The following is a 24,044-nucleotide window of genomic DNA, read 5'->3' on the forward strand; positions in this document are numbered from 1 at the left end:
CTAGCCATGATGGGGAACGGTGCAGGAAAAATGAAAGTTAGCACAATGCTTTTAGCTAAACAAGCTTCGGTGTTGTATTTGGTTGGATTACATTTTCCAATCCACACTTCTAGAGTAGGTATGCTGCACGACTCTCAATTATTGTTTACATTTCCAAAAACCACAGAACACTATTGTTTGGAATATGATAATTAATGAAGGGAACTTTTTATTCGTATAACACAATTTTATTGGAATTCATAACTTTTGCACTGGTGCACTGATATACCAATTATACACACCGTATGCAATTCTCTTTTCTTCATCATTTTCTGAGACGAAATGATTTCGTAGACTAATTTCGAAGAATATTCTTGATTTTTCTCAGTCTATCGTATCTTTTGTAAAATGCACAAGTTTTATTCGTAGAATGCATTCGTATTTTTTTCACGAAGGATTTGGGCAATGTATTTCAATGTTTGTTCTCAACACAAAATAAAATAATTTGAATTAACAAATTCTTCGTATTATTTCACGAAGTTTAAGTGCTATGTTAGATATTTTGAAATACATTTGATTTTGTTGTACAGTGCACACTGTATCTAGAATATTTTGGAAAAAAATCCTCCATTTTATAAACAAAAGTTATACAAAAGTATTGTAAGATTATTCCTAACGATGTTTTCGAAAGACAAAAATGTTTATTACATTTACTTTTGTTTACCAAACTAAAGTCTTTTTATTCTATTTGTGAATTCAAAAAAAAATCCTCGACCGGTGAGATTTGAATCCACGGCACTCAGCAAGGTCTTGCTAAATAGCAAATGTTCCAGCGGATTTCAAAATTTGTTTAATTAAGCAGAACATTCAACAATTTTAATTGTTTGAAAAATAAGCATACATTTTTGTAATTTCATAGACAAATCTGATTCGATTACAAACTTAATGTCACGTATTGTGCTCGAACTATAGCATTCTGCTAGCAAGACTGCAATCAAATCACTTAGTGCAAATTTTCACGCACTAGAATGCCATCTCATCATTGTCTCTGATTGCAAAGTATGTACTTTATTCACGATCAACACAACACTCATAAAACCTGTCAGTAGTATAGAGAACTCCAGTTTCACCCGCCGCCATATCTGAACCCCATAATTTAGCTATTTTACATATTCGATCGAAACACTTTATGAAATTTTTACTTTTTTTGTCCAAGTCATCTTTTCCCGCCGCCACGAAACCCATCTCGGATTCGGCGCTCGCTGTGAGATTTTCCGGTCGTCAGCAAAATTGTGGCAGCCCCAGCTCGAGAGTCGTCAGTCAGTCAGTGGAAAACTATATAAAAGCTAAAATGAATAATTCATGAACGCATTAGTACCGATTGGGAAGCCCCTCCGGAAGGGAAGTCTACTGAAGCAACCGGTGAATTTTGAGTTTCCGTTTCCTTTGGAGCTCCCAGCAAGCCCAGCAAGTTGGTGGGACAGTAGTAGTCAGTGGATGTGATTCGTAAGGTTCTGTCCCACAAACATAATGACCAAACGAATGGAACTGGTTCTCTTTGGTTTGTTCGCGGTGGTCACACTGTTCCAGACGGGCCTGGGTGGCGTCGGAGTCGAGGGAGTAATAATTTTTCGCCCGTTGACTGGGTGCTTAACTTGGCGTGAAGCCGCATACTAAACGGTGGATTTTTTTTCCCATATAGAAAGCCACGGTAGAACAAATGACCAAAACGGGTGAGATGATTCGAAATGTTTGCATCGGAAAGTTGAAAGTTGCAGAAGATTTAGTGAATATGCTGGGAGATAAACAGTTCCCGGATAACAAGGAGCTCAAGTGCTATGTGAATTGCATTTTCGAAATGATGCAAGTGGTAAGTTGGACATTTGATATTTACGGCGTTTTAGTTTCTTTTCCTATGCTGTAAGCTAGGATTTTGCTACACAAGCCATCGCAATTTTTGTTTTGTTTATTTAACAAGTTTACCCGAAAACTAGATTGGCAATCGTTTTTGAAATAGATTACTGCTCTAGGTATTAATATGTACTGCTCTTTATAAAGAAGCTCCCGAAAAATTAGTTGTTCCACTGAAAGTACAGCTCTTGTATCTGATAAGTACAATTAGCAAGCCAACAATTATTGGATACCCAACTAACAATTTTAGCGCTATAAGCCAAGATTATTTGCTTTGTGGTGTATAACAGTTGAATTGAAGCAGCGAACGCAGCAAAAATTGAAAGCTCTCAAAAATAGAACTAGTAGCGTTAATACAGCTGTATTGCAAACGATTTGCAGCTATAAATATTAGCTGAATAAACTTCGTCAGTTATCGCTTTTGCTGCTTTCACTAAGCTGTAACTCAGCACCGTAAAAAGTAGCAACCCAATGTTGTGAATTAAAAGTCCCCATCGTTAATCTGGCTGCTTCTATACAATATGATTTGTTATGCTGCTCAAAATATAATTAAGAAGCGCTTTATCGCTAGTTATACAGCGAATATACAGCTGTAATTTTCGAAGAATCAATTCAGGAGCAGTGACCACCATTTAAAATAAAAACGAAATTTCCACTAGATTTTCACATTTTATTTTTCTCGTATGCCAGCATCCGTCTGCCAATCTATGCCTGATTTCTATCTTCCACAAGGGACCCTCCGGATCCTGCCAAAATTATTCTCCACGGATCGCGCTTTTCTAATAAACTGTGGATAGGTTCCGCTTCTCACTGCCCTGCTTCCAGGGTGCCTTCGTTTAATGGTACTTGTAGTTCCTGTGGTGCTTCCGTTTGCCGCAGTTGATGGCATAGAAGAACACCATTCCGCCGACGATGACCTGGAAGAACGGGGCAATTCCCATCCGCTTGGGTTTCCAGTACTTGTGTTGCAATCTCCAAAATGCACGGCTCACGGCTCCTGCGGCAGCCTTGAGTTCTTGTCACGGTGGCCAAACCAAGCACCCAATTCGATCAATTTCCCCTGGCTCAAGGGCGTATCCGGCTTGCCGTAGTAACGGACAGGGTCGTAAGGTCCATGGATCTTCGGGTTGTACTCCGCTGGATAATCACCGAAAGCCATCGCGCACTCTTTTCAGCAGCAGTTTCACTTTATCGAAGAAGATTCCGCAAACGGGAGCGCAAATCTACACAGCCTGTTGGATGTAAACATTGCGTTTGACGTTTCACACCCTTTTGCAGCCTGATGAAGTGGTGTAAGCGTGGTTATAACATCTTTTACCGTCATTATAGAATATTATATGGACCGTTTTCGATGTAGAACAAAACGGTGTGTTTTCTTTGCCTTCGATATATACTGTGGTGGCAGCAAGGACAACCTCAAGACTTGTGGATGCAGAGATCGTGAGTTCGATTCCAAGCGGTGGCAGATACTATGTGTAGCGTTGGGAACATTAAATTCGATACTTAAGATATTTCTGGAAGCTGTGAAACAGCTTGGAAATAATATTTAATCGATAATACAGCGAAGCTGTATAAAAATTTTTCAACAGTTGCGAAATAATTGAGAAAGCGCCTTCCGAAGATGTTACACAGCTACATGTCGTATTACCGATAGAGTTAGAGCAATAATCGGTACGAATAAGAGCTTGCCAACACAGCTTAAAAATAGCTGAGTAGATTCGCCAGATTTGTTGGTAAAAGGATCGCATAGAAGCTTTCGTTCGTGTGTACAGCGCCTTTACTCAGCATGAAGCCGTATAAAGAGGGCTTAGACAATGTTTACATTTGCACTAAATGTTAGTTGGGTACTGATCATATTTATATTACCTCAAATTATGTATGAGTGAGGTACCTTCAGGTATAGGGTATTAGGGCGGTTCAAAATTCAAAAAAGTTTGAAAATCTATTCTCCCATATCTTTTTTACCATCCTTATCATAAAAATAGTGTTCTGTGAAATTTTCAGCTTTCTCGGTGGTGATATGAAGGTGGTCAATATACAGCCATTCCTTGAAAAACCGATCTAGTGGGTTACCGAATTCCGTGAAAATTTGCTATTTTGTTCCTTATCCAAAATAAAGATACACGTGATTTTGGATTTATTGATTAAGGTGATCATTTCCGAAATAGGGTGACCAAAAAATCGCGATTTTGATAAATTTTTATTTTTAATAAAATTATAACTTCAGAACCGTTCGACCGATTTTCAATCTTTTTAGACGAAATTAAAGCTAAAGATTTTGACTTTTAAGAAAAAATATAAAATTTCACAAAACATATTTTTTATATGAAAAAAATCAATAATTTCCGATTTTTCGTGTTTTGAAGTCGTCGGGACCGAAGAAGCTAATGTTGTTCTTATTTTTTCTTGAAAGTTCAGTTAATTTTACGTTTACTGACAAATTTTCAGCGATGTATGTTTTTTAGTTTTTGAGATATAAATATACAGTAATACCTCGATATAACGTAACTCGATTTTTATTTTCGTTACGTTATATCGAGGTTACGTTATATCGAAGCAAAATATTTTCTTTTCTAAATTTCGTTCATCATGTATTGTTTGATGAGAGAATGGACTTGAAAAGGGTGTTTTTGACTTATCAGGTATTTTCAGTCTCTCTTACATTTTTTTCGATATTTTTCCGTGTTTATTATTTTGTATTTTCATTTTTTTATATTTAAAATCTATTTGAAATCTCTAAAAAAGTTTTGTGCTGTTATGTGGAACTCGTGGTAAACTGTTCAAAACAAATCCTTTCATAATTTCTTGACAGAATTGAAGAATAATTTCCCCAATTATTCTACTATAAACGTATAACAAATTTCATGAAGAAATCATTAGAAACTCCTTTTAAAAACAAGAACTATACTTGAGGGTTTTTCTATGGAAAATTTCTGAACCAATATGTGTTAAGATTATCGGCAGAATCCTAGGAGAACTTTGTTGGGGATCTGAGGAACTTGATCAGTTTTTAAACGAATTCCAGAATATATTTTTGAAATAAAAAATCCATAGGAAATTTCCTAGACAGATACTTCAAGAATTACTTAGAGAACCCACTAAAAACAGAGATCTTTCTTAGGACAGTCCTGGTAGAATCAATGAAGGATTTCGTTCCTCACAAAAGAAAAAACTAAAGTGGTACATAGAATGGTTTTTGCATAAATATTTCTTAAAAATCTGCAGAAACTCATTATGAAATTGCTTGAGATATTTCGAGAAGATTGTTTTTCAGGTTTTTAGACGAAAACCTATACGATTTCTTGGAATAACTTCTAAAGCATTCCAAGAATATTATTGAATTGTCCTTTAAAAGGGCCGCTGGATGAAAAATGATGAAAAATTGCTGGAATAATTTATGGATCTCTAGACTCAGGAGAAAACAAGTATCGTAGGCGAAATGTTTTAAAGAATTCATAGTTGAATCCACTTTATATATTGGAGAAATTATATGGTGAAATTCTTGATCAAAGACACAGTAGATTATATAGATATACTAAAAAAACTATTGGAGAAATGCTTGAATTTAAAATTCCTAGAATCCACACAATTCCTTGGACATATTCTAGATAAATTCCTGGAGAAAAATTTTAAGCACTTACTAGTGGAATTCAATGAGATTTTTTTTATGAAATTCCTCCAGGAATCCTTAAATTATTATTATAGCTTTATTAAGGAGATTTTCAGCCCTAGGCTGGTTCATCTCCGTAGGAATCCTTAAAACGGATGTCAGTACTGATCAAATGTTCCTAAAAACTCTTGAAGGAATCCCTGAAAACGCTTTAAAAAGCATCTGGTAGAATCCCTGGAATAAAATCTCAGAAGTATTCATACATGAATATCAGGAGGGGTAACTAGTGAAATTTTTGGGGATTCCTATCAGACTTATTAAAAAAATGTTTCAAGTTTGATACATGACTATCAGAAGGGTTTAAGATGAGTTCATGGAGTTATTGGAGGAATCTCTGGAGGCATCCTCGGATGGATTCTAGTTAAAATCCGTAACGAGAAACATCATTTTTTTTTTTTGAAAAATCATTTAAATAATATCTTTAGCAACTCCTTAAGTACTAGCAAAATATATCCTTAGGCATTTTTAGAAAAACAATATTATCAAACATACGTTGAATGGATTGATGATGGCAGCGTGGTCCGTCAACACACAAGTCTAATCCGAGTTTGATCTAGTTTTTTTTAATGCAAAGCCTAAATCAATAATTATCAAAGTTTACATAGAACATTGATACGAGTAGCAGACTTGGTTCTAGTGGGAACGTAAATGCAACAAAAATAAAGAAGAATGATTTTGTAATTACTGCACATTGATTTGTATAAAATGTACAGCAATAACAAAATGTTGGTTTTCCCATTGAGCTTATATCTCACTCGATATCGATGCATGACTGTATTCAGTACTTACATTGCTCTGATTTAGTATTGGTTGGTGTTTGAATATTGAATAATGTTTATTGTACTTAATAATTCATGTTTTAATTAAAGATGGAAAAATTAAAGGGAGCCAAATAAAAGTTACGTTATATCGAGGTAAAAGTTACGTTATATCGAGTTACGTTATAAAGAGGTTACGTTATATCGAGGTATTACTGTAATAAGAAAATAAAAAATCAGTGATTTTTCATCGGCATATTTTTATACATGTGAATAAATTAAACTTTCTAAAAAAAAAGAAAAAATAAATTTTTATATTTTTTATGTAAAAAAATATTTTTTCAACGTTTTATATTTTGTCTGAAAAGTTTCATAACTCCCTTCAGTCTGCATATATTTTCACTCTCCCTATCTCGATATCTCCATATCTTGATGTGTTTCTGTTGATTTTTCGTTCTCTATGGGTTTCTCTACGTATGTCGATATGGCCAATATCGAAGGTTACTAGACCAAAGTTTTGGGACTCAAAACAAATTAGGAGCGAAAAACGACGTCTGTTTGTGTATTACTTTCTTGGCAACCAAAATCGCTGGATGTTGTATAGAAAAGCTGAGTAGCATCGACGCCACAATGAAATCGAAAACTTCCTTCAATTCCGAAAAGAACTAATATTTTGTACCTGAATACCGATGATAATTGTTGCGCAACCCCCTCTCTTTTGGAAAGAAGGAAATATTTTGTGATGAAATGCTTGCAGCTATAAGTACTATAAACACCGAGATTAACCAGCATCTTGTTTTCAAAGATCATAATTTTAATGACAATAAGCATTACAAAAGAATTGTTAGATCAGCCAAAAGAAAATAAAATCTCGGTTAATGATAAAATAAGACAAATATCCGACATATTTTATGGGGAATATTTCAGCAGAAAAACTAACATATAAAAGACGAGAAATTTGTACGTCGCTCTTAACGCACTGTTGCCTACCAGTTAACATTACAGACGAATACATACTATTCAAGCTCAGTCTTATTATATTGCCATAAAATACAATACTATGCTATATTCTAAACTATTCGGGATAATGACTCAGTAGGGGTAGTGGCGTTCGGAGAGATGGCATTCGGGGTAATGGCTTTCGGGGTAATGGGATGGAGCCGTTTTAGATGTCAAAATAAGCGACCTACCCAAATTTATCTCGTTGGAGATGCTCCAAATTTTTATTAATAGGGCTTCTTTACCAATGATAGAAAAAAATAACGAAAAGTCGTTTTTTTTTATATCTTAATACGTCATTTGAAAGCTATTCTATTCTATTTCACGCAAAAAAAAATCTTAGAATGATAAAATCATTGAATCTTCTAAAAAATCATTTCCTCCATTACTGGAACATGTTCCAGTAATAGTGGTATTTGCTAACTTGTGTTCCTATAATAGTGGTTTACATTAATTTCCCATTGAGACTCACTCTTACTGGTGCAAAGGAGCAAAAAAGTTAAGGTTTTCAATTGTTTTCTACTATTTTCTTACTGATATTCAAGATATTTTCATATACATTCATATAATTTTAACAAGGGCCTAGTTAGAAACATACACATAAAAATATAAATTGCCTATAACACGCTTTAAACCGCACTATCACTATTATTGGGACATACACTACCACTGGATCAGCCACCCTACATGTGTTATATATCTCATAACTCTCGATTATTCGAATCTAAGAAACTTTAAATAATTACTTTTTCGGAAAGACTTGACTTGATTCTCATGCAGTCTTAGTTAACAAAATAATGTATTGATTCAATTGCCTTAGGGAAAATTTGGACATGAGATACGGAAAAGAATTTCGAAAATCGTTTGAGGCCATCGCTGAGATATAGCTCAAAATACATTTAGATGTTTTTGATCCCGGGGCTTCTTGCATTAAAAGAGGCCTGCTATCTTAATGAATCACATTTTTTTGCTTTTTCAGCATCACATTTGCAGAAATGATTTATCAGAATCCTTCTCCTGTCGTGAAATTTATACAATACTGTATATTAGAAGACGATTGTTGTTTTACTTTTTGAGTTAACGACTTCTCAGTCCTACGGAATAATCAAAATGTTACGATTTTTTAGGATCCATCATTTCAATCTTTGGTTTTTGCTATTTTTAGCACTACACTGCACTGTATTTTATTTTGTCGCTAGGTGCGCTTTTTTGAAAAACGCCCAAACCGTTGATACAAGAGTTTAATCGGAAAAGTTAATTTTATAAGTGGCGATTTGAAACAACTTTGACGAAGATTTTTTTTGTTTACTATAGATATTTAACACCTGATTGCATTCTTGTCTTTAAATATAAACATCAAAATTTCAATGTATAATAATATCAACCAAATGAGCCTTATGAAACCGAAATCGACAGAAAACTTCTTTACTTTATAAATTGACGCTTATATTGCGCTGTTCGCTAATCCAATCCGCATTGACATTAAATTAATCAACTCATTACGCGTGGTAAAGATGGATAAATTATGGGTGAAATTGTGAAAAAAATCACTTGTGATCAACTGAGTTATTGGGTCACCAAATGACTCGATAGCTTAGTTGGTAAAGCTCTCGTCTAGCATACAAGAGTCCTGGGTTCGAATCCCAGCCGAACACGTCGATTTTTTTTCATAATTTCATCCAAAACACAGCGCAACAAAAATGATATTTTTGCGTGTCTCAAAGATCAAATTATGTGTCTCTAGAAGATTTGGGGTTGCTGAATCTAATGCTGTTCTCAGAAATGTTCCAGCACGTCAGGATTTTTAGCTACAGGTCGCCAAAGTTGTATAGTAGTTTATTTGATGTTTACATAAAATTTAAAGTATAATTTATCAAACTTTTTAGTGATCTAATCCAACAAGTATGTAAAATAGGTTTTAAACTTTCATTTCAGATATAATTTGGCTGAAATTGCACGATAAAATTTAGGTTAAATCGATTTTTTTCAATATGCTTGCAGTCTCCATACAGAACTCTTCGTTTTTCTTATACGGCAAAATACAATACTTTTCTAAATCATCAAAAAATAACTTTTGAGATTCAAAAATATTATGAAATTTGTTGATAAGTATTGTTATACACATGAAGTATGAGTTCTGAGGCAAATTAAGCAAATAGATTACCTTACAAGTTGGCAAACTTGCATGCAAGTTTGCTCAAATAGTAAAATTTAGTATTTTAAACATCCAATATCTCAAAATCTAGACGTGCTATGATGTTTCTGAAAACGGCAATGTACTCAGCAACCATTAATTAAGTAAATAGTGTCATTTTGATGCTTGAGACAATAACGTGTTCCGCAGTATAATTTATACATATTTACCTCACGCAATGAGGTAATTAATTATTTTCTTAAAGAGATAGAATGTTGCGATGTTCAGCAAAAATATGAGTTTTAAGATATCTAACAACTTTGTAGAAGACATTAAAAATCTCAATAAAGAGTTCTGAAATTTGTAGCAAAATGTGCACAAATTTGTATGATAAAACGCTTTTAAAATAATGTTTGTCCATAACTTAAAAATATATTTTATGTCTTCTACAAAAATATTTAATATCTTAAAACACGTGTTTTATTGAACATCGCAACTCTCTATCTCTAAAGAAGTTATCGACTGATTTCGGTTTCATAAGACTCATTTGTTTGATAGTAAAACTAGAGCAGTATTGCGATGAAACTTCTTCGCGATTGCTCATCGCGATCCAACATTCGCCAAAATTAATTTGCACCACGAAGAGCATCGCAAAAAGCGAACGAATGTAACGCCGAAGAAGCAAAATGAACACCACGATAATTTGCTCGCGAAGCCCTTCCACTCGTAGGATTCATTTATCCACGTGCTGTTTATTCTTGTGATTCATTGCAATGTTGCTTCTTCTAGCAAAGTCAAGCAAACACTATGCTGGTCACATCGTGTACTGAGTACACGCAGACCAAAAAAGTACGCTTGAAGTACAAAGCACGAACGTGGCTGGGTACTGTTGGCTATGATCTAGAGCGCGACCGCTCTTAAGCTAATTGCGCAACAATTATCTGGTAATGCTTAGGTACAATGGCAACATAATATCGATGGCATGTACCGTTTTTTCTCAAATTCCGAACAGACTCATATTCCAAACACTCGGTTTTTGCATGGCGATTTGGTTGAAATGTTTCGCTGAAATATGTCATCAAATTACAAGGAAATGGCAGTCAATTGCAATTCAATTTTAACGTCTTCCAATTAGACCTGTGCGCCGAAATATTTTTGGTCGGCGGCGGCGTCAGAGCATTTTTGTACCGGCGGCGGCGGCGTCATCGGCGTCACGCCGTTGACTATTTTCGGCGGCGGCGGCGGCGGCGGCGTACATCGGCGTGGACAAAAATTGAACATCAAAAAAATCGAACATATAACTTATGAAACCGTATGCGTACAAATGCAGCCGAAACCAAACTTGAAATTCCATTTCTCATATCTGTCTTACAATCTTATGATTGAAATAGAGTGCAGGAATACTTTCAGTCATTTTGGTAAGAATTCAAAGATTGGAAGTTTATATAAAAAAATCTAGTTTCAACACTAGTAAAACTATCATATAATATATTATATCTCCGTTGTTGCTACTAAGATATAGTATCTGACCTGATTATTCGAACTTTTTATTTAAGAAAATTCAAGAAAAGTAATTCAATTTTGTGCATTTTTTTGTATTTTTGTAGAAGTTTACTGGACGCGTTACTTTTTGAATTAACTTATCTGATATCCATATCTATAGAATCGTTCATAATATTCCACAATAATAATAAGTATTTTATTTTCTCGGAACAGAAAAAATGTACATATTTCTATCATAGTTTCTTGCGTGCTGTTTAGATTACTCGAGCAAAGTTCAACATCATGAAGAAAGCATGTTGAAAACATATCTTGTTTTCAGCAGTAAGATGATATCTTTGTTTGGTATCAATTTATTATTATCTTAAGTTCGATATCATATTTTGTTCTTCTACCATTTTTTTATTATTGTAACAATTTTACATAACTATAACTCAAAAGTGCTACATACTAATAAAAAATCTTTATAAGTCTTTATTTTGATGACTTCATTTCAATGCCTGTCAAAAATATGTGTAACCTCAATGATTTCTAAATGTCCTTAATGTGGAAAAAGTTTCAAATTTTTAAATTGCTTTCACTGAGAGTTGTTAAATGTCGAAATTTCGGAAACATTGAAGTGCTTCTAGCGTTTTTCTAAGCCAATATATGGCCAACTGCAAGTAGTTCAGATATGATCACCAGAGAAAAACATTTTCCAATGACTTTTTCCACGGGGATGGAAGATATTCGCATTATTCAATTGTCAGAGTCACGTGATGTTCATGACATTTAACATCACTGTCACTTATGACAAAAAACGTTTTTAATTTGATTTCTTAGTGTCAGGTTTCTGTTTCAGTTTTGATATTTTAACTGTTAAAATGATCAAAATGATAAGAAGCTGAGTAATTAAAATTTGCGGCATCACAGTATCAACATTAGTTTCCAATATAACTAATGTTTATTTTGGTTTCATTTCACGTAGTTAAAATGTTGTTTACATTAGATGCCCAGATTGTGTCAGCCTCTTTTTCAAAACTTTGTGAAGCTCTCCTTAAAAATGTAAACAATTGATCAATATTCTATATTTGCCTTGTTATGAATATTGATAGTAGCTTTAACATGACTAAAAAATACTTGGTTGAAATTCATTAATCAAACAGTGAGAACAACAAGATTTCTGAAAAAGGGACTAACAAAATCGGGTTAGTACTGTATTCCCAAATTATATGATGAATAATTCTGTACTTCATCAAACATTGATCCAAAGCGGCGGGACGACCGTACTCAAGCGTCCGAAATTGTTATCCCGTATTTGTTCCTGTCATACTAACGGAAGATACCAAAGACATTTATTCGAAAAAAAAAATCCATGGCCATTAGGCCGTCCCTTATTTTTCGAAAATGCGAAATGTTATAAGTTCGTCATTGTAAAGTGCTCGTTTTGGTAAGCAAAAAATCAGGTAAAAATTTGAAGTCCGTACGTAAACGCCAAGTGGTCCCCCAACGGCCCTGAATTCATTAGGTGTAGATAACCCCTTGAGCGTAATCGTGCTCGCTGCTCTAGTGCACGCAGCATGAGAACGAAAAACTACCAGTAACAAATTGTTCTGCCCGCGTTGATAATCAGCATAGAAGTTTGTTTTCTTTGCGATGATTTAAATATTACGTAACGCAAAATGTGTCAATTTTAGACCCCCTCCCTCTACCACATAACAACTTTTGTATGAAAAAAAAAAAATTGTAAGGACCGTAACACTACGGAAGACCCCCCTCCCCCTGTTGCGTTACGTAATTTTGAACGATCCCTTTGTAGTTTTGAATTTTATGTCAGCGTGCAGTGTTATGCAATATAAAATATTATTTTACTTAAAAGTCCATGCTGATTATCAATTTGTTACTAGTGGCTTTTCGTACGCATGTTGCGTACACTAGAGCAGCGAGCTCGATTTGTCACACAGGGTTCATCTCTACCTAATACTTTTAGGGTTGTTGGGGGACCACTTAGAGTCCACGTACGGACCTCAAATTTTTACCTGATTTTTTTCTTACCAAAACGAGAACTTTACAATGATGAACTTTTAACATTTTGCATTTTCGAAAAATAAGGGACGGCCTAATGTCCATCCATTTTTTCAAGGTTTCCAATGAGAATGACAGAATAAATTACCGTCAAGCTACAATTCACCGTGCATTAAAAAAAATATGCATTTCAATAAATTATATTTTTTTACAAATGATTACAAGTGAACTAGAATACCACTACGAAGCGTGCAATTATACCATAATTCAGGGAAAAATAAAAAATCAGTGATGCATAACAAAAAAATTCTCAAAAGTTATGTTTACAAATATTTTGTTAAGGTCGCCTCGCACCATTCTATATCACCATTCATCGTGCGTATAGCAGGGTGGCCACCAATAATCCATTTTGGAATTCCCGCTTTTTCCCGGTTTTCCCGGTATGATTTTCAAAATTTTCCCGGTTTTCAATTGAGAGGCCCATATGCAAAAGGATGACATTCAACTGAAAATACTAAAAAATTCTACTTTTCAACTGTTTTTTGGATGATTTCCAATAAGATCAATAATAACGTCCAATAAGAAAAATAAAAATATTCGGGTTAGTTTTTTTGGTTCCCGTACAATAAGTATAAAAAATTGCTGAAAAAACTTGAAACTTAAAACTATGTTTCTGTCACTTACAGCCATTTGTTTCTAATCCCCTCAATTGTGTCTATAGGATGGTTTCTACTCTTGCCACTTTTGAGTCACTTCAACAACTAGCAGTCCCGGTAAACGTTATATTGTCCAGTAGGCTGTAGAGGCGTTGAAAATAATACCGAAATTTATGTCAAATTTACATTTCCCGTTTTCACAACTTTTTGGACGATTTTCAAAAATATCATACCACTTAAACACGTTGAAGCTCTTGAGAACAACAAAAGTGAAAAAAAATTCAAACCGGTCGTCCCAACTCGTGGCATACGAACACCATTCGATTTTCATTTATATAGATATGCCCCTCTTGTGCATCCTATCACATTATTTCAAATGTTTCAATCTATAACCTTTCATTTTTTTTCTCCATTAAAAAGAAAAGTTCCCTAAAGCAAATAAAGTTTAAGGTGAGGATGAAACAAAGCCCCATAAAACTAAAGTAACTAAAGAAAGTTATGAATCCAATATGTTCAAGGTTGAATTCTGCCAGAAGTTTTGAAACTCTGATTCAAAACTTTGAGTCATAAGTTAGTGAAAAAATCAAGCCCTGGTTGTTAAAAAAAAGAATACAAACGATATTGAAACCAATTTGAAACATTTATAAGAACTTTAGGGTAGCAGAGTAGACTATTTCTACGAGAAATTGAATCATTAATGCTTAAATGTTATTTTTTCAACTGTACAGATGCTTAATGGAAATATCATAAACCATATCAACTTTCTACAACTTATATTTGGTGGTTTGTAAATTTAGAGCTTGAAGATGTTCGTTCAAAATGGTTTTCTCGGTGACCATCTCAAATTCCCGTTTTTTCCGTATTTTTCCCGATGGATTCCCGTCTTTTTCCCGCTTTTCCCGTTTTTCCCGGTTCGGTGGCCACTCTGGTATAGTTTTCGACATGATTTAATTTTGTACCTTGAAGAAACGTTATTGGTGGAGAAAATATGTTACTAGTAGTATGCGCACTCACTTTTAAGGGTATTCAAATCTTATATTAAAATAAAAATCATAGAAAGTTGAAAAATAACTAAATCACTAATTTTTCATCAAAATCGTTATAGGAGGTTTGACTGTTTTGTTCAAACCATTTCATATTTGCTCAAAAACTAAATATAAAGTAGTTAAATCGCGATATAACAATAAATTCAATATTAGCCAATAATTTCAAGCCTTTTATACTAAGGCACGGTAAAAGGAACCATAAATATTGAGGGTCCATTCACCGTGCATTTGTGTTTCGACTGAATCGCAAGAAAAAAATCTGATTTGCATAAAATCTCATGGCTTACCTCATACGATGAAATACATCTGAAATGTGATACGTTGAAATAAAAAATGTTATTTTTTGGCGTTTCTACTAAGAGTATTGAAAAATCGCATTATTAAACGGAATTCACATGATTTTGACTGCATACACTAGGTTTTTCAAAATGTTTTGTGACAAGAACTACCTCATTTCATCAGTTTTATCTTATTTTACTGCCAAAAGAATAATTTACGAATATTGTATAAATATTCTGTAGGAAATTGCATATGTGCACGATGAATGGAGGCCGCACGGTGACTGGTGACTTAACGGTACTATACTTCTTTTTTCTGGCGTTACGTCCCCACTGGGACAAAGCCTGCTTCTCAGCTTAGTGTTCTAATGAGGACTTCCACAGTTATTAACTGAGAGCTTACTATGCCAATGACCATTTTTGCATGTGTATATCGTGTGGCAGGTACGAAGATACTCTATGCCCTGGGAAGTCGAGAAAATTTCCAACCCGAAAAGATCCTCGACGGTGGGATTCGAACCCACGACCCTCAGCTTGGTCTTGCTGAATAGCTGCGCGTTTATCGCTACGGCTATCTGGGCCCCCCTTAACGGTACTATAGCAAACCCTGAAAAATATTTTTGAGAATTAATAGTAAAATATTTTTTAGAGGAGTTTTCATGAATATTGATGGCATGACACCTTTTTAAAGAGAGAAGAGCAACTCACTGACTTATGGAAATATTCTTCAAAGATCAAAGAAACACTGAATTTCTTACGAGATCCCCTGGTGGAGTATCTACAAATTTTATTAGAGGAATTCTTGCAAACTTTATTTATAAACCTCTGAACATGCTCAAGAAATAGTTCCTTAAAAGACTCTGGAGAAATAATTCAAGGATTATATAGGAAAATCTTTTCAAGCATTCGTGGAGCATTTAGTGAAAAATAATGTAAGGATATATTAAAAGAATTTTCAGAATGAAATTTTGGAAAATAAGTGCATGAAGCTCTGCAGGAATTCGTGTAAGAATATTCAACAAAATTCTGACTGAACCGCTGAAGTAATTCAAGCATAATCTAGAAAATTTTTGACGAAACTTATGAAGAAAACATCTCAAGATTACCGTGTAAGAACTTATGGAGAATAGGATCCTAAAGCCCTGTCCCAATTTTAGTGCCAAACGCTTAGATTTAGTCTAAAAACAAATGTTTGCTCAATTTTTAAATGTTTTTCGTTTGTTTAAGTCCAAAAAACATTTGTTATGTTTTTTTTTAGATTTTGTCACACCTCTTGGCTTAAACTCAAATTTTGAGTGTATTTTGTTTTCCGTGTTCATTCCGAAATGTCAGATAGGAACAACCCCAGTGTTAAAACTACAGCCTCTGTGATGTTTTTATCGACTAAGCGAACGTCAAACATGATCAAAAATATCAAGGTTCATTTATGGACCTAATTTTTAAATTAAAATTTAAATATGAAATAGCCGTTTTTTGAGCTCGAAAAATTGCTAAAGAAGTTGCAGTAACATGCTATTCCGTGTTATTGAATAAAAACAAGATTTCATTAAACATTTAAGGACCCTATTCATCGGTGAAATCCAAGAAGAAACTCCAGGAATAATGAAGAAACATATTGAATAATTCCTGAGAAATTGCGGAATTGGGTCCTAAAATTTTTAATGAAATCTTGTTTTTTTTTTAATAACACGAAATAGCATGTTACTGTAACTACTTTAGCAATTTTTCCCGCTCAAATAATGGCTATATCATGTTTAAACTTTAATTTGAAAATTTGGTCCATAAATGAACCTTGACACTTTTGATCATGTTTGACGTTCGCTTAGTCGACAAAAACACCACAGGGGTTTTAGTTCGACCACTGGGGTTGTTCCTATATGACATTTCGTAAGGTACACGGAAAACAAAATACACCCAAAATTTGAGTTTAAGCCAAAGGACGTGACAAAATCTAAAAAAAAAAATGTTGGGCTTAAACCAACGGAAAACATTAGAAAATTGAGTAAACATGTGTTTTTGGCCTAAACTTAAGCGTTTGGCACTAAAATTGGGACAGGGCTTTAGGACCCTATTACTGTTGGAATTCTTGAAGTGGCTATTGTACGATTTATTAGAAAAACTCCATAAATAATCACTGGTAGGATTCCTTAAAAAACAACTTGGAGGTATAGTTGAACAAATTTTGAAGAAATTTCTAGAGGAAATCTCACAGGACTTTTTGACAGAATAAATGTGCCGTAAGTTATTTATTCTCCTAGTTCATTGTAGTTTTTTAAGGCGATATTTTTCTCACACACTGGTAAGGTGATTGAGATTTTTGAATAATTTTTAATTTTAATAATGATTTTTGAATGCCGCATCGTTAGAACAGTTTTGAAGAAATGCTAGAAACAACTCCTACAATAATTAAATTTGCAATTCTTAGAAAAACTCCAGAAGAAATTTCTTTAAAAAAATCCTAAAGAAATTACTATGAGAATTTCAAGAACTAAGTGTCTCAGCGACTCTTTTCGAAAAAAATAATAGAGAAATCCATTCAAAAATTCTGGACAATCCTTGAACGATTTTTCATGAATAAGGGTAAATTCATTATAAAAATTGAGGTGGAAATCTATCGATGTATACATGAGCTCTTGGAAAGTAAGGAATTTTTAGAGAACAATTTTTTGAAGGAAACGCCGGTAAAATCATTAGAATAATTTAAATAAAATTTCACGAAAGACTTAATCTTAAAAAATAAAATCCTGGTGGAATCCCAAGAATTATTCGCTTCCAGAAGGTATTTTTAAAAGAAACTTTGAAAAGATTCTCCATGGGATCCGTAGAAAAAAATCTGAAGGATCCACTGGGCGATTTTCGGGACAAATTTTTGAAAAAAATCCCTTGAAACATTGATGTACGATTTTTTTTTAATCCTTAAACGATACCTAAATAACCTGGGTTATTTTTTTATTATTATAAATTATTTGAGTTAATGTATTTATCGGCGTTAAACGCAAAATCGGCGGCGAGACGTTGATCGGCGTATGGCGCGCCGCCGATGTATCAATCGGCGTCGGCGTAACGTGAAATGGGTCGGCGGCGGCGGCGTGGCGCGGCGGCGCACAGGTCTACTTCCAATCTACCTCTGGAGCAGTGATGATTCTCTAGTTCGAGACCAGTAGAACTAGCTCAGATACATTTATTTGCGAAATTTTTCTTTTGAATACGATTTATTCGTGCTGTTCGGAATTTGAATCAAGGTGTTCGGAATATGAGACAGAATGAACACAGTGTTCGGCATTTGAATCAAAATGCTGTTCCATACTTTTGCGTTAAAATAATACTAAACAAGTTTTAATAAATATTTTTTACGGCACACCTAACAGCTAACAGTTAGGCTTTGCGGAGAAAATAAAATTTTCATTAATATTAGCAAATGTATGCCCATCAGAAGCATATGAAGTCACTGTTGGCTTTAAGTGTTCGGAATATGAATCAAAACAGTATAAGAATCGCAAAATGAACCGATTTAAACAAGAATTCGCACTATAAAAACAAAAATTGCTATTGAAATTTTGTGGTTAAATTTAATATAATTTACCTAAATGTTGTTGAAAAAACATGAGAGGTCTGGAAGATTTCGATTGTAGGTTTTCTACCATTTAAATAAACTTATTTTTCAAATGAATAAATCAATTAACGACGCGCATAACAAACGCGCTTTTCATGGCATGGATATTAAATAAATTCACCATGTTGTGGGCCCGCATGAAGATGATTGAAGTGAATATTTCCCTGCTTTTCGCGAATAGTAGGCACCCGAACGGCTGTTCGTGTTCATTCGGAGATTCTGTTTTGATGCCTGGAAAAATTCATCGTGCTTCGTGTTTCCAATCGCTGTACAGCCACATTTAGTTACTAGAGTGTCCATTTCCCGGCCATTTTGCTTGTTCCGGGATTCGACAAAAAAAATAAGCTTATCTCGGGAAATACTGGGATTTTTCAAATTTTCAATACAATCAATAAATGAAAGTACAAATTCAACAATTCAATATATGCACAATGAAATAAAAAGTCAATGTAAATTTCCAAGATAATATTTTAATTATAATTTATCACGTTTTATACATCATTTTGGTATTTTGATGAAGTGACTGAACAAAGTCAAGCAGTAGCGTAGCTAGGGGGGTGCGGTGGGTGCGGTCCGCACCGGGCTCCGAGTTCATAGGGGCCTCCAAATCGTGGTAAGTGTTTCATTTACTATAAAGAATTTGATTTCTAGAAAACTAACAGGTTACACGCCGATGAAAACTCAGTTTGGCGGTGACCTTGATCGGCAATGCGTAGGGCCCCATAATCAATGGTATTAGTGATTAGAAAAGCTTAGGGTTCATTCAAATATTACGTAACGCAAAATTTGCCAATTTCAGACCACCTCCCTCCTCCACGTAACAGCTTTTGTATGGAAAATTTCAAATTTTTGTATGGACCGTAACAATATGTAAGACCCCCTCCCTCCTCCTATTGCGTTACGTAATATTTGAATGAACCCTTAAATACCTCAAAATTCATTCTCGATAACTCTGTTCAATTTTGAAATTCATACGGATTTTTCTAAATGTGCGGGGCCCATAACAGTATCTGAAACTAATTTGAAGGTATGTTACAGACCTCACCGTATTTCATTTCAATTATAATTTAGAATAGAAATCAGTAACCATCTTCCGGACATGTTTTGTACCTATTCAAGGCTGGTAGAAGATCTCCTTTTAGAGGCTTAGCCTCTATTTTAATACAAGGCTTTATTTTTAAAGGCTCTATTTTTAAGAGATCTTAAAAATAGAGCCTTTTTTAAAGAAATTTTTTCACTGTTTCTTTAGGAATTTCTTTTCAGATTCCTCGAGAAAAAACTTCATAAATTCTGATAGTGATTTTTTTTTCATAGATTCTATACAAATTTACAATACCCAATTGCCTCAGACGTCTATTCAATGGTTTGTCGATGTAAATTGATGATTTGACCTTTCTAACTACGATTTCCATGAGCTGTCCGGAATTCCAATCAAAGTGTCACGAATACGAGGCAAAAGCGAAGAGGCGTCCGGAATAAGAATCATGAAAAGGCCACACATTTCCATTTATTTAAAATTATTCCTGTTGCGGAATCAAAACCTTCACCCAACATTCGAAAGGTAAGTGTTTTGAAGGCTCAATAACGCAGAAGAATTATACATAATAATTTATTTTATATGCTTTCTGATGAGTTATACTTCACTGAGGCCTTAAGTGTCCGTTATATGAATCAGAACGGTATAGGAGATCTTTCCTAACTTCATAAAGGAGCTCTTTAAAAAATACTATACTGTTCATTTGCATTTGAGGATTTTTCAAAGAATTCCTTAGAGAATTCCTATGCCAGTTTCTCCAGTTTGCCATACAGGACTTTTTACAGCAATACTTCGATATAACATAACTCAATTTTTATATTCGTTACGTTACATCGAGGTTACATTATATCGAGGCAAGTTTTTTTGTATCTAAATTTCGTCCAACATGTATACTTTTGTTGGAAAAAGGATCATGAATTGATGTTATTGACCTAGCAAGCATTTTCAGTCTTTCTTACATATTTTTGCGTGTTTTTTTTTATTGTTACGTCTTTATTGCTGCAATCTTTGTAGAAATGTATTCCAGAAATATCTTTGGAAGAATCCTTGAACACTCAGAAAAACTCTGAAAGAAATTTATAAACGAGATCTTTCAGAAACCCTTAAAAAGTTAATGTTGCGCCGTCCATTAACAGTTCATGTAGGGTCGATGTACCAATAACCGCATAGCTGAGAAAAAAAATTCGAATAAAATCGAAAAATAACGCTAGCGTCATTATTTTTACATTATCTGAAAGCTTTTTATCTTGGTTTTATGGGAAAAATATGAAAACTACGAAAACTCAAATGTTTGCATTTATTATCGCGTGTGCCACTATAGGAATACATGTGCCTATAGTAGAACTATTTCTAATTTCTGTTCCTATAGTAGCACTAGGATGACGTCGTTGGCAAAATACTTATCAAAACAGTATTTTTACAAAACTCCAATATTTTTCCTACGAAGTGTGGATCAAAAGCTATCGTTTGATGTAAAGAATAAGAACTTTCATGAATTATTTCGTAAAATAAAAAAATAGTTTCTCTCAGTAGTGCTACTTTAGGAACAATAGGTTTACTATAGGCGCAAGGGAGCTCAAATTATAAGCAAAACTAATTATTTCGATCATTTTTTGAACAAATTCAATCTGTGTATCAATGGTACTTAGATAAATAGCTCCTGACTTTCATGTCAAAACATGTTTTGAAAAGATTTATATCAAAATGGCCGTAAAAAGCCACTAGTGCGACTATGGGGGACTGTCCACTAAGAGAACACCGACCCTAGGCAATTATGGGACTTGAAGAATTTTGTTATGAGGAACTCTTGAAATAAATCCTTTTGTTATTTCTTGACATAATTTTAGAATGAATTCCCCAAAAATTCTTTAAAAACGTATCAGTAAATTGATGAAGCAATCACTAGAAAACTCTATTCAAAGAAGAACTAACGTTGAGAGATTTTTAATGGAAAAGTTTCAGAACGAATACGTTGAGAGAGTATCGGCATTATTCCAAGAGAATTCTCCGGGGGATTGATTTTTAGTGAAAATGTCAATGTTTTTCATTGAAATCTGGTAGTTTTCATTAAATTTTACGTTAATTTTTGGGATTCTTCGGACGTCCAAACTCACATAAATCCCAGAAATGGGAATTCTAGAATTTGTCAAATCCCGGGATTTTTTATTCCGGACTGTCCCAGAATGGACACTCTAGTAAAAAACGAATGAAATCAAATATGTTTATCATCTGTCGGAAATGAAGATACTACGATAGAAGGTACTTTCATAATATGTAAGGGTTGTCTGCGCCATTTTGCGCCAGAAGCAGGCCTTCTTTTTCTTGGCATTAACGTCCTCACCAGGACAGAGCCTGCTTCTCAGCTAAGTGTTCTTATGAGCACTCCCACAGTTATTAACTGAGAGCTTTCTTTGCCAAAGTTGCCATTTTCGCATTCGTATATCGTGTGGCAGGTATGATGATACTGTATGCCTAAGGAAGTCAAGGAAATTTCCATTACGAAAATATCGACCGGGAATCGAACCCAGACACCTTCAGCATGGCTTTGCTTTGTAGCCGCGGACTCTAACCACTCGGCTAAGGAAGGCCAGAAACAGGTATTGGGTTCTACACTATCTCTTGAAAAAAAAATGTAATTTTTGAAAAACTTTGTTATTAGAAAATATAGCGTACCGACAGGTTCACCAAAAACACGGCTTTTTATGTGACAAACAACTTTGGAGAAAACTAAAAAAAAATACAATCTTGTAAAAAAGATATGATCAAATATATAATTTTTAGGGGTCATTCAAATACAACGGCGTATATCTCAAAAAGTATAAGAGATATAAAAATCATGTCTTCGACAAAGTTGTTTCAAATTGCCATTTCTACATCTTTGTCAAAGACACTGTATGTCTATCTAAATGTCATGAAAAATATTTTTGGGCGCTACTGAAAAAGCGCACCTAGCGACAACATAACACATAGTGCACTGGTATTGGTATTCAACTCACATTTGTTTCTTTTATATTCCAGGTGAAAAAGGGCAAACTGAACTACGACGCAGCGATGAAACAAATTGACACCATTATGCCTGATGAACTGGCCGAGCCCATGCGGATTGCCCTTAATGCATGTCGTACAGCTTCCGATGGGATCAAGAATAATTGCGATGCGTCCTACGCTATTGCCCAATGCGTTGCCAAAAACAATCCTAAATTTGTTTTCCCTTAGATTTATGTTGTAATGTAGGGATGAACTGTCGCTGCTGTGATTATTTATATAACATTATCTATAAAGACTACTCATTTATACGGTTGCTACTGGGAGCATTTCAAAGCGAGAAGAATAAAAAAAGTCCTGTACGTTCGACGTTTTGAGCCTTTGTTATTTTGAAAATCGAAGCGTCCTGTGATTTGCTTAACACCCCTACTGAAGAATAATAATAATTCTTTGCTGCTTTGTTCTGTTTTTGCCAACTGTGTACGCTTGACAGTGAGAAGGTTAGAACTAAGGCTTGAACAGATTTGCAGTCCTTGTGTAGGTGAATTGCTGTTGTTAAGTTGCACTTTAGCTTTGAGGCAGATCGATCTATTTTTATCAATGAAGCTGTCTATTTTTTACTCAGCAACATTTTTCACCATGGCAGTTCAAGTTAAAAACGTAAATAAAAAAAAAAGTTCATTCATTCATCTCATTTGCCTTTCACCTCCCTCACCGGAAAGGTAAAAATAACTTACCATACTAGCGCACAGAAACACGAAGCAAAGCTGGGGGCGGAAAGCAAAACTTCCGCATAAATTTGCAACCTGTTGAGTGGCTCGGTATGACGTCTCTGTTGCTATACCGGGAGTTTATCTCTCTATCTCCGAACGACCCCCCGCAGAAAACAATCCAATAAAACGACGAATCCGAGCGGAACTCAAAAGTCGTCGAGGCAGTTGCAGCATTTCGTTTCATCTTACTAATTGGTTCTGGCGGTGCCATTAATCTCAATTCCACGTATTCCGACCGAAGATGGTCCGTTTCGTTCCGTAGTCCTGTTCTGTTGCGTGCTTATCTGCGTTAGCCAAGTTCCCTTACCGGTCGGGTAAGTAGAAAACCATCCGCCACCGCCTTCAGGATGTCATTAGGTACCTACTGCCGGTGCTGGGTTTATAAATGGAAAACGGGTCATCGAGGGTAAAAGCAATGAATGGAAAGGCAGTCTTGGCGTTTGTCTCCAACCTTTGCTACATTTCTGCGATGGCCATCTTTCGTCCCATCGCACAGTGGGAAAATATGGCATATAATTGGTAGGATTGATTGCGGTTCCCGGGAAAACCCCATATTCCATTGGAAAACCGTCAAGGGATCGAATGGTGGCAGTTTTATTCTCCGGAATCGTGTAGGTGTGCCCCGCTTGCCAAAAAATCTTTGTTTTTAGAAATAAACAGTTGTATGGGACCGTCCATAAACCACGTGGTCAAAGGATTAAT

General features: G+C 34.8%; 2 protein-coding genes and 1 pseudogene across 7 annotated transcripts in view; 1 reads left to right on the forward strand and 2 right to left on the reverse strand.

Moving 5' to 3' along the window:
* LOC5576177 (SCY1-like protein 2) overlaps positions 1-24,044 on the reverse strand; it is a 427,894-nt gene that overhangs the window by 195,345 nt on the left and 208,505 nt on the right. The gene's annotated exons all lie outside the window — the stretch shown is intronic.
* LOC5576180 (general odorant-binding protein 72) lies at positions 1,337-22,938 on the forward strand. Its single transcript, XM_001655927.2, has 3 exons — positions 1,337-1,599; positions 1,682-1,849; positions 22,603-22,938. Exons 1-3 carry the CDS (start codon positions 1,510-1,512, stop codon positions 22,798-22,800), a joined length of 456 nt encoding a protein of 151 aa, XP_001655977.1. The 5' UTR covers positions 1,337-1,509; the 3' UTR covers positions 22,801-22,938.
* LOC5574838 lies at positions 1,860-3,185 on the reverse strand (annotated as a pseudogene).

The sequence above is a fragment of the Aedes aegypti genome, chromosome 2, assembly GCF_002204515.2.
Source record: "Aedes aegypti strain LVP_AGWG chromosome 2, AaegL5.0 Primary Assembly, whole genome shotgun sequence".
Taxonomy (NCBI): Eukaryota; Metazoa; Arthropoda; class Insecta; order Diptera; family Culicidae; genus Aedes; species Aedes aegypti.

What these genes read in the sequence shown, in the direction of transcription:
- LOC5576180 (XM_001655927.2), top strand. Translation starts at nt 1,510, where the DNA reads ATGACCAAACGAATGGAACTGGTTCTCTTTGGTTTGTTCGCGGTGGTC. An exon ending in GTGGCGTCGGAGTCGAGGGA is followed by an intron (nt 1,600 to 1,681) that starts GTAATAATTTTT and finishes TTTCCCATATAG; the next exon opens with AAAGCCACGGTAGAACAAAT. An exon ending in TTTTCGAAATGATGCAAGTG is followed by an intron (nt 1,850 to 22,602) that starts GTAAGTTGGACA and finishes TTTATATTCCAG; the next exon opens with GTGAAAAAGGGCAAACTGAA.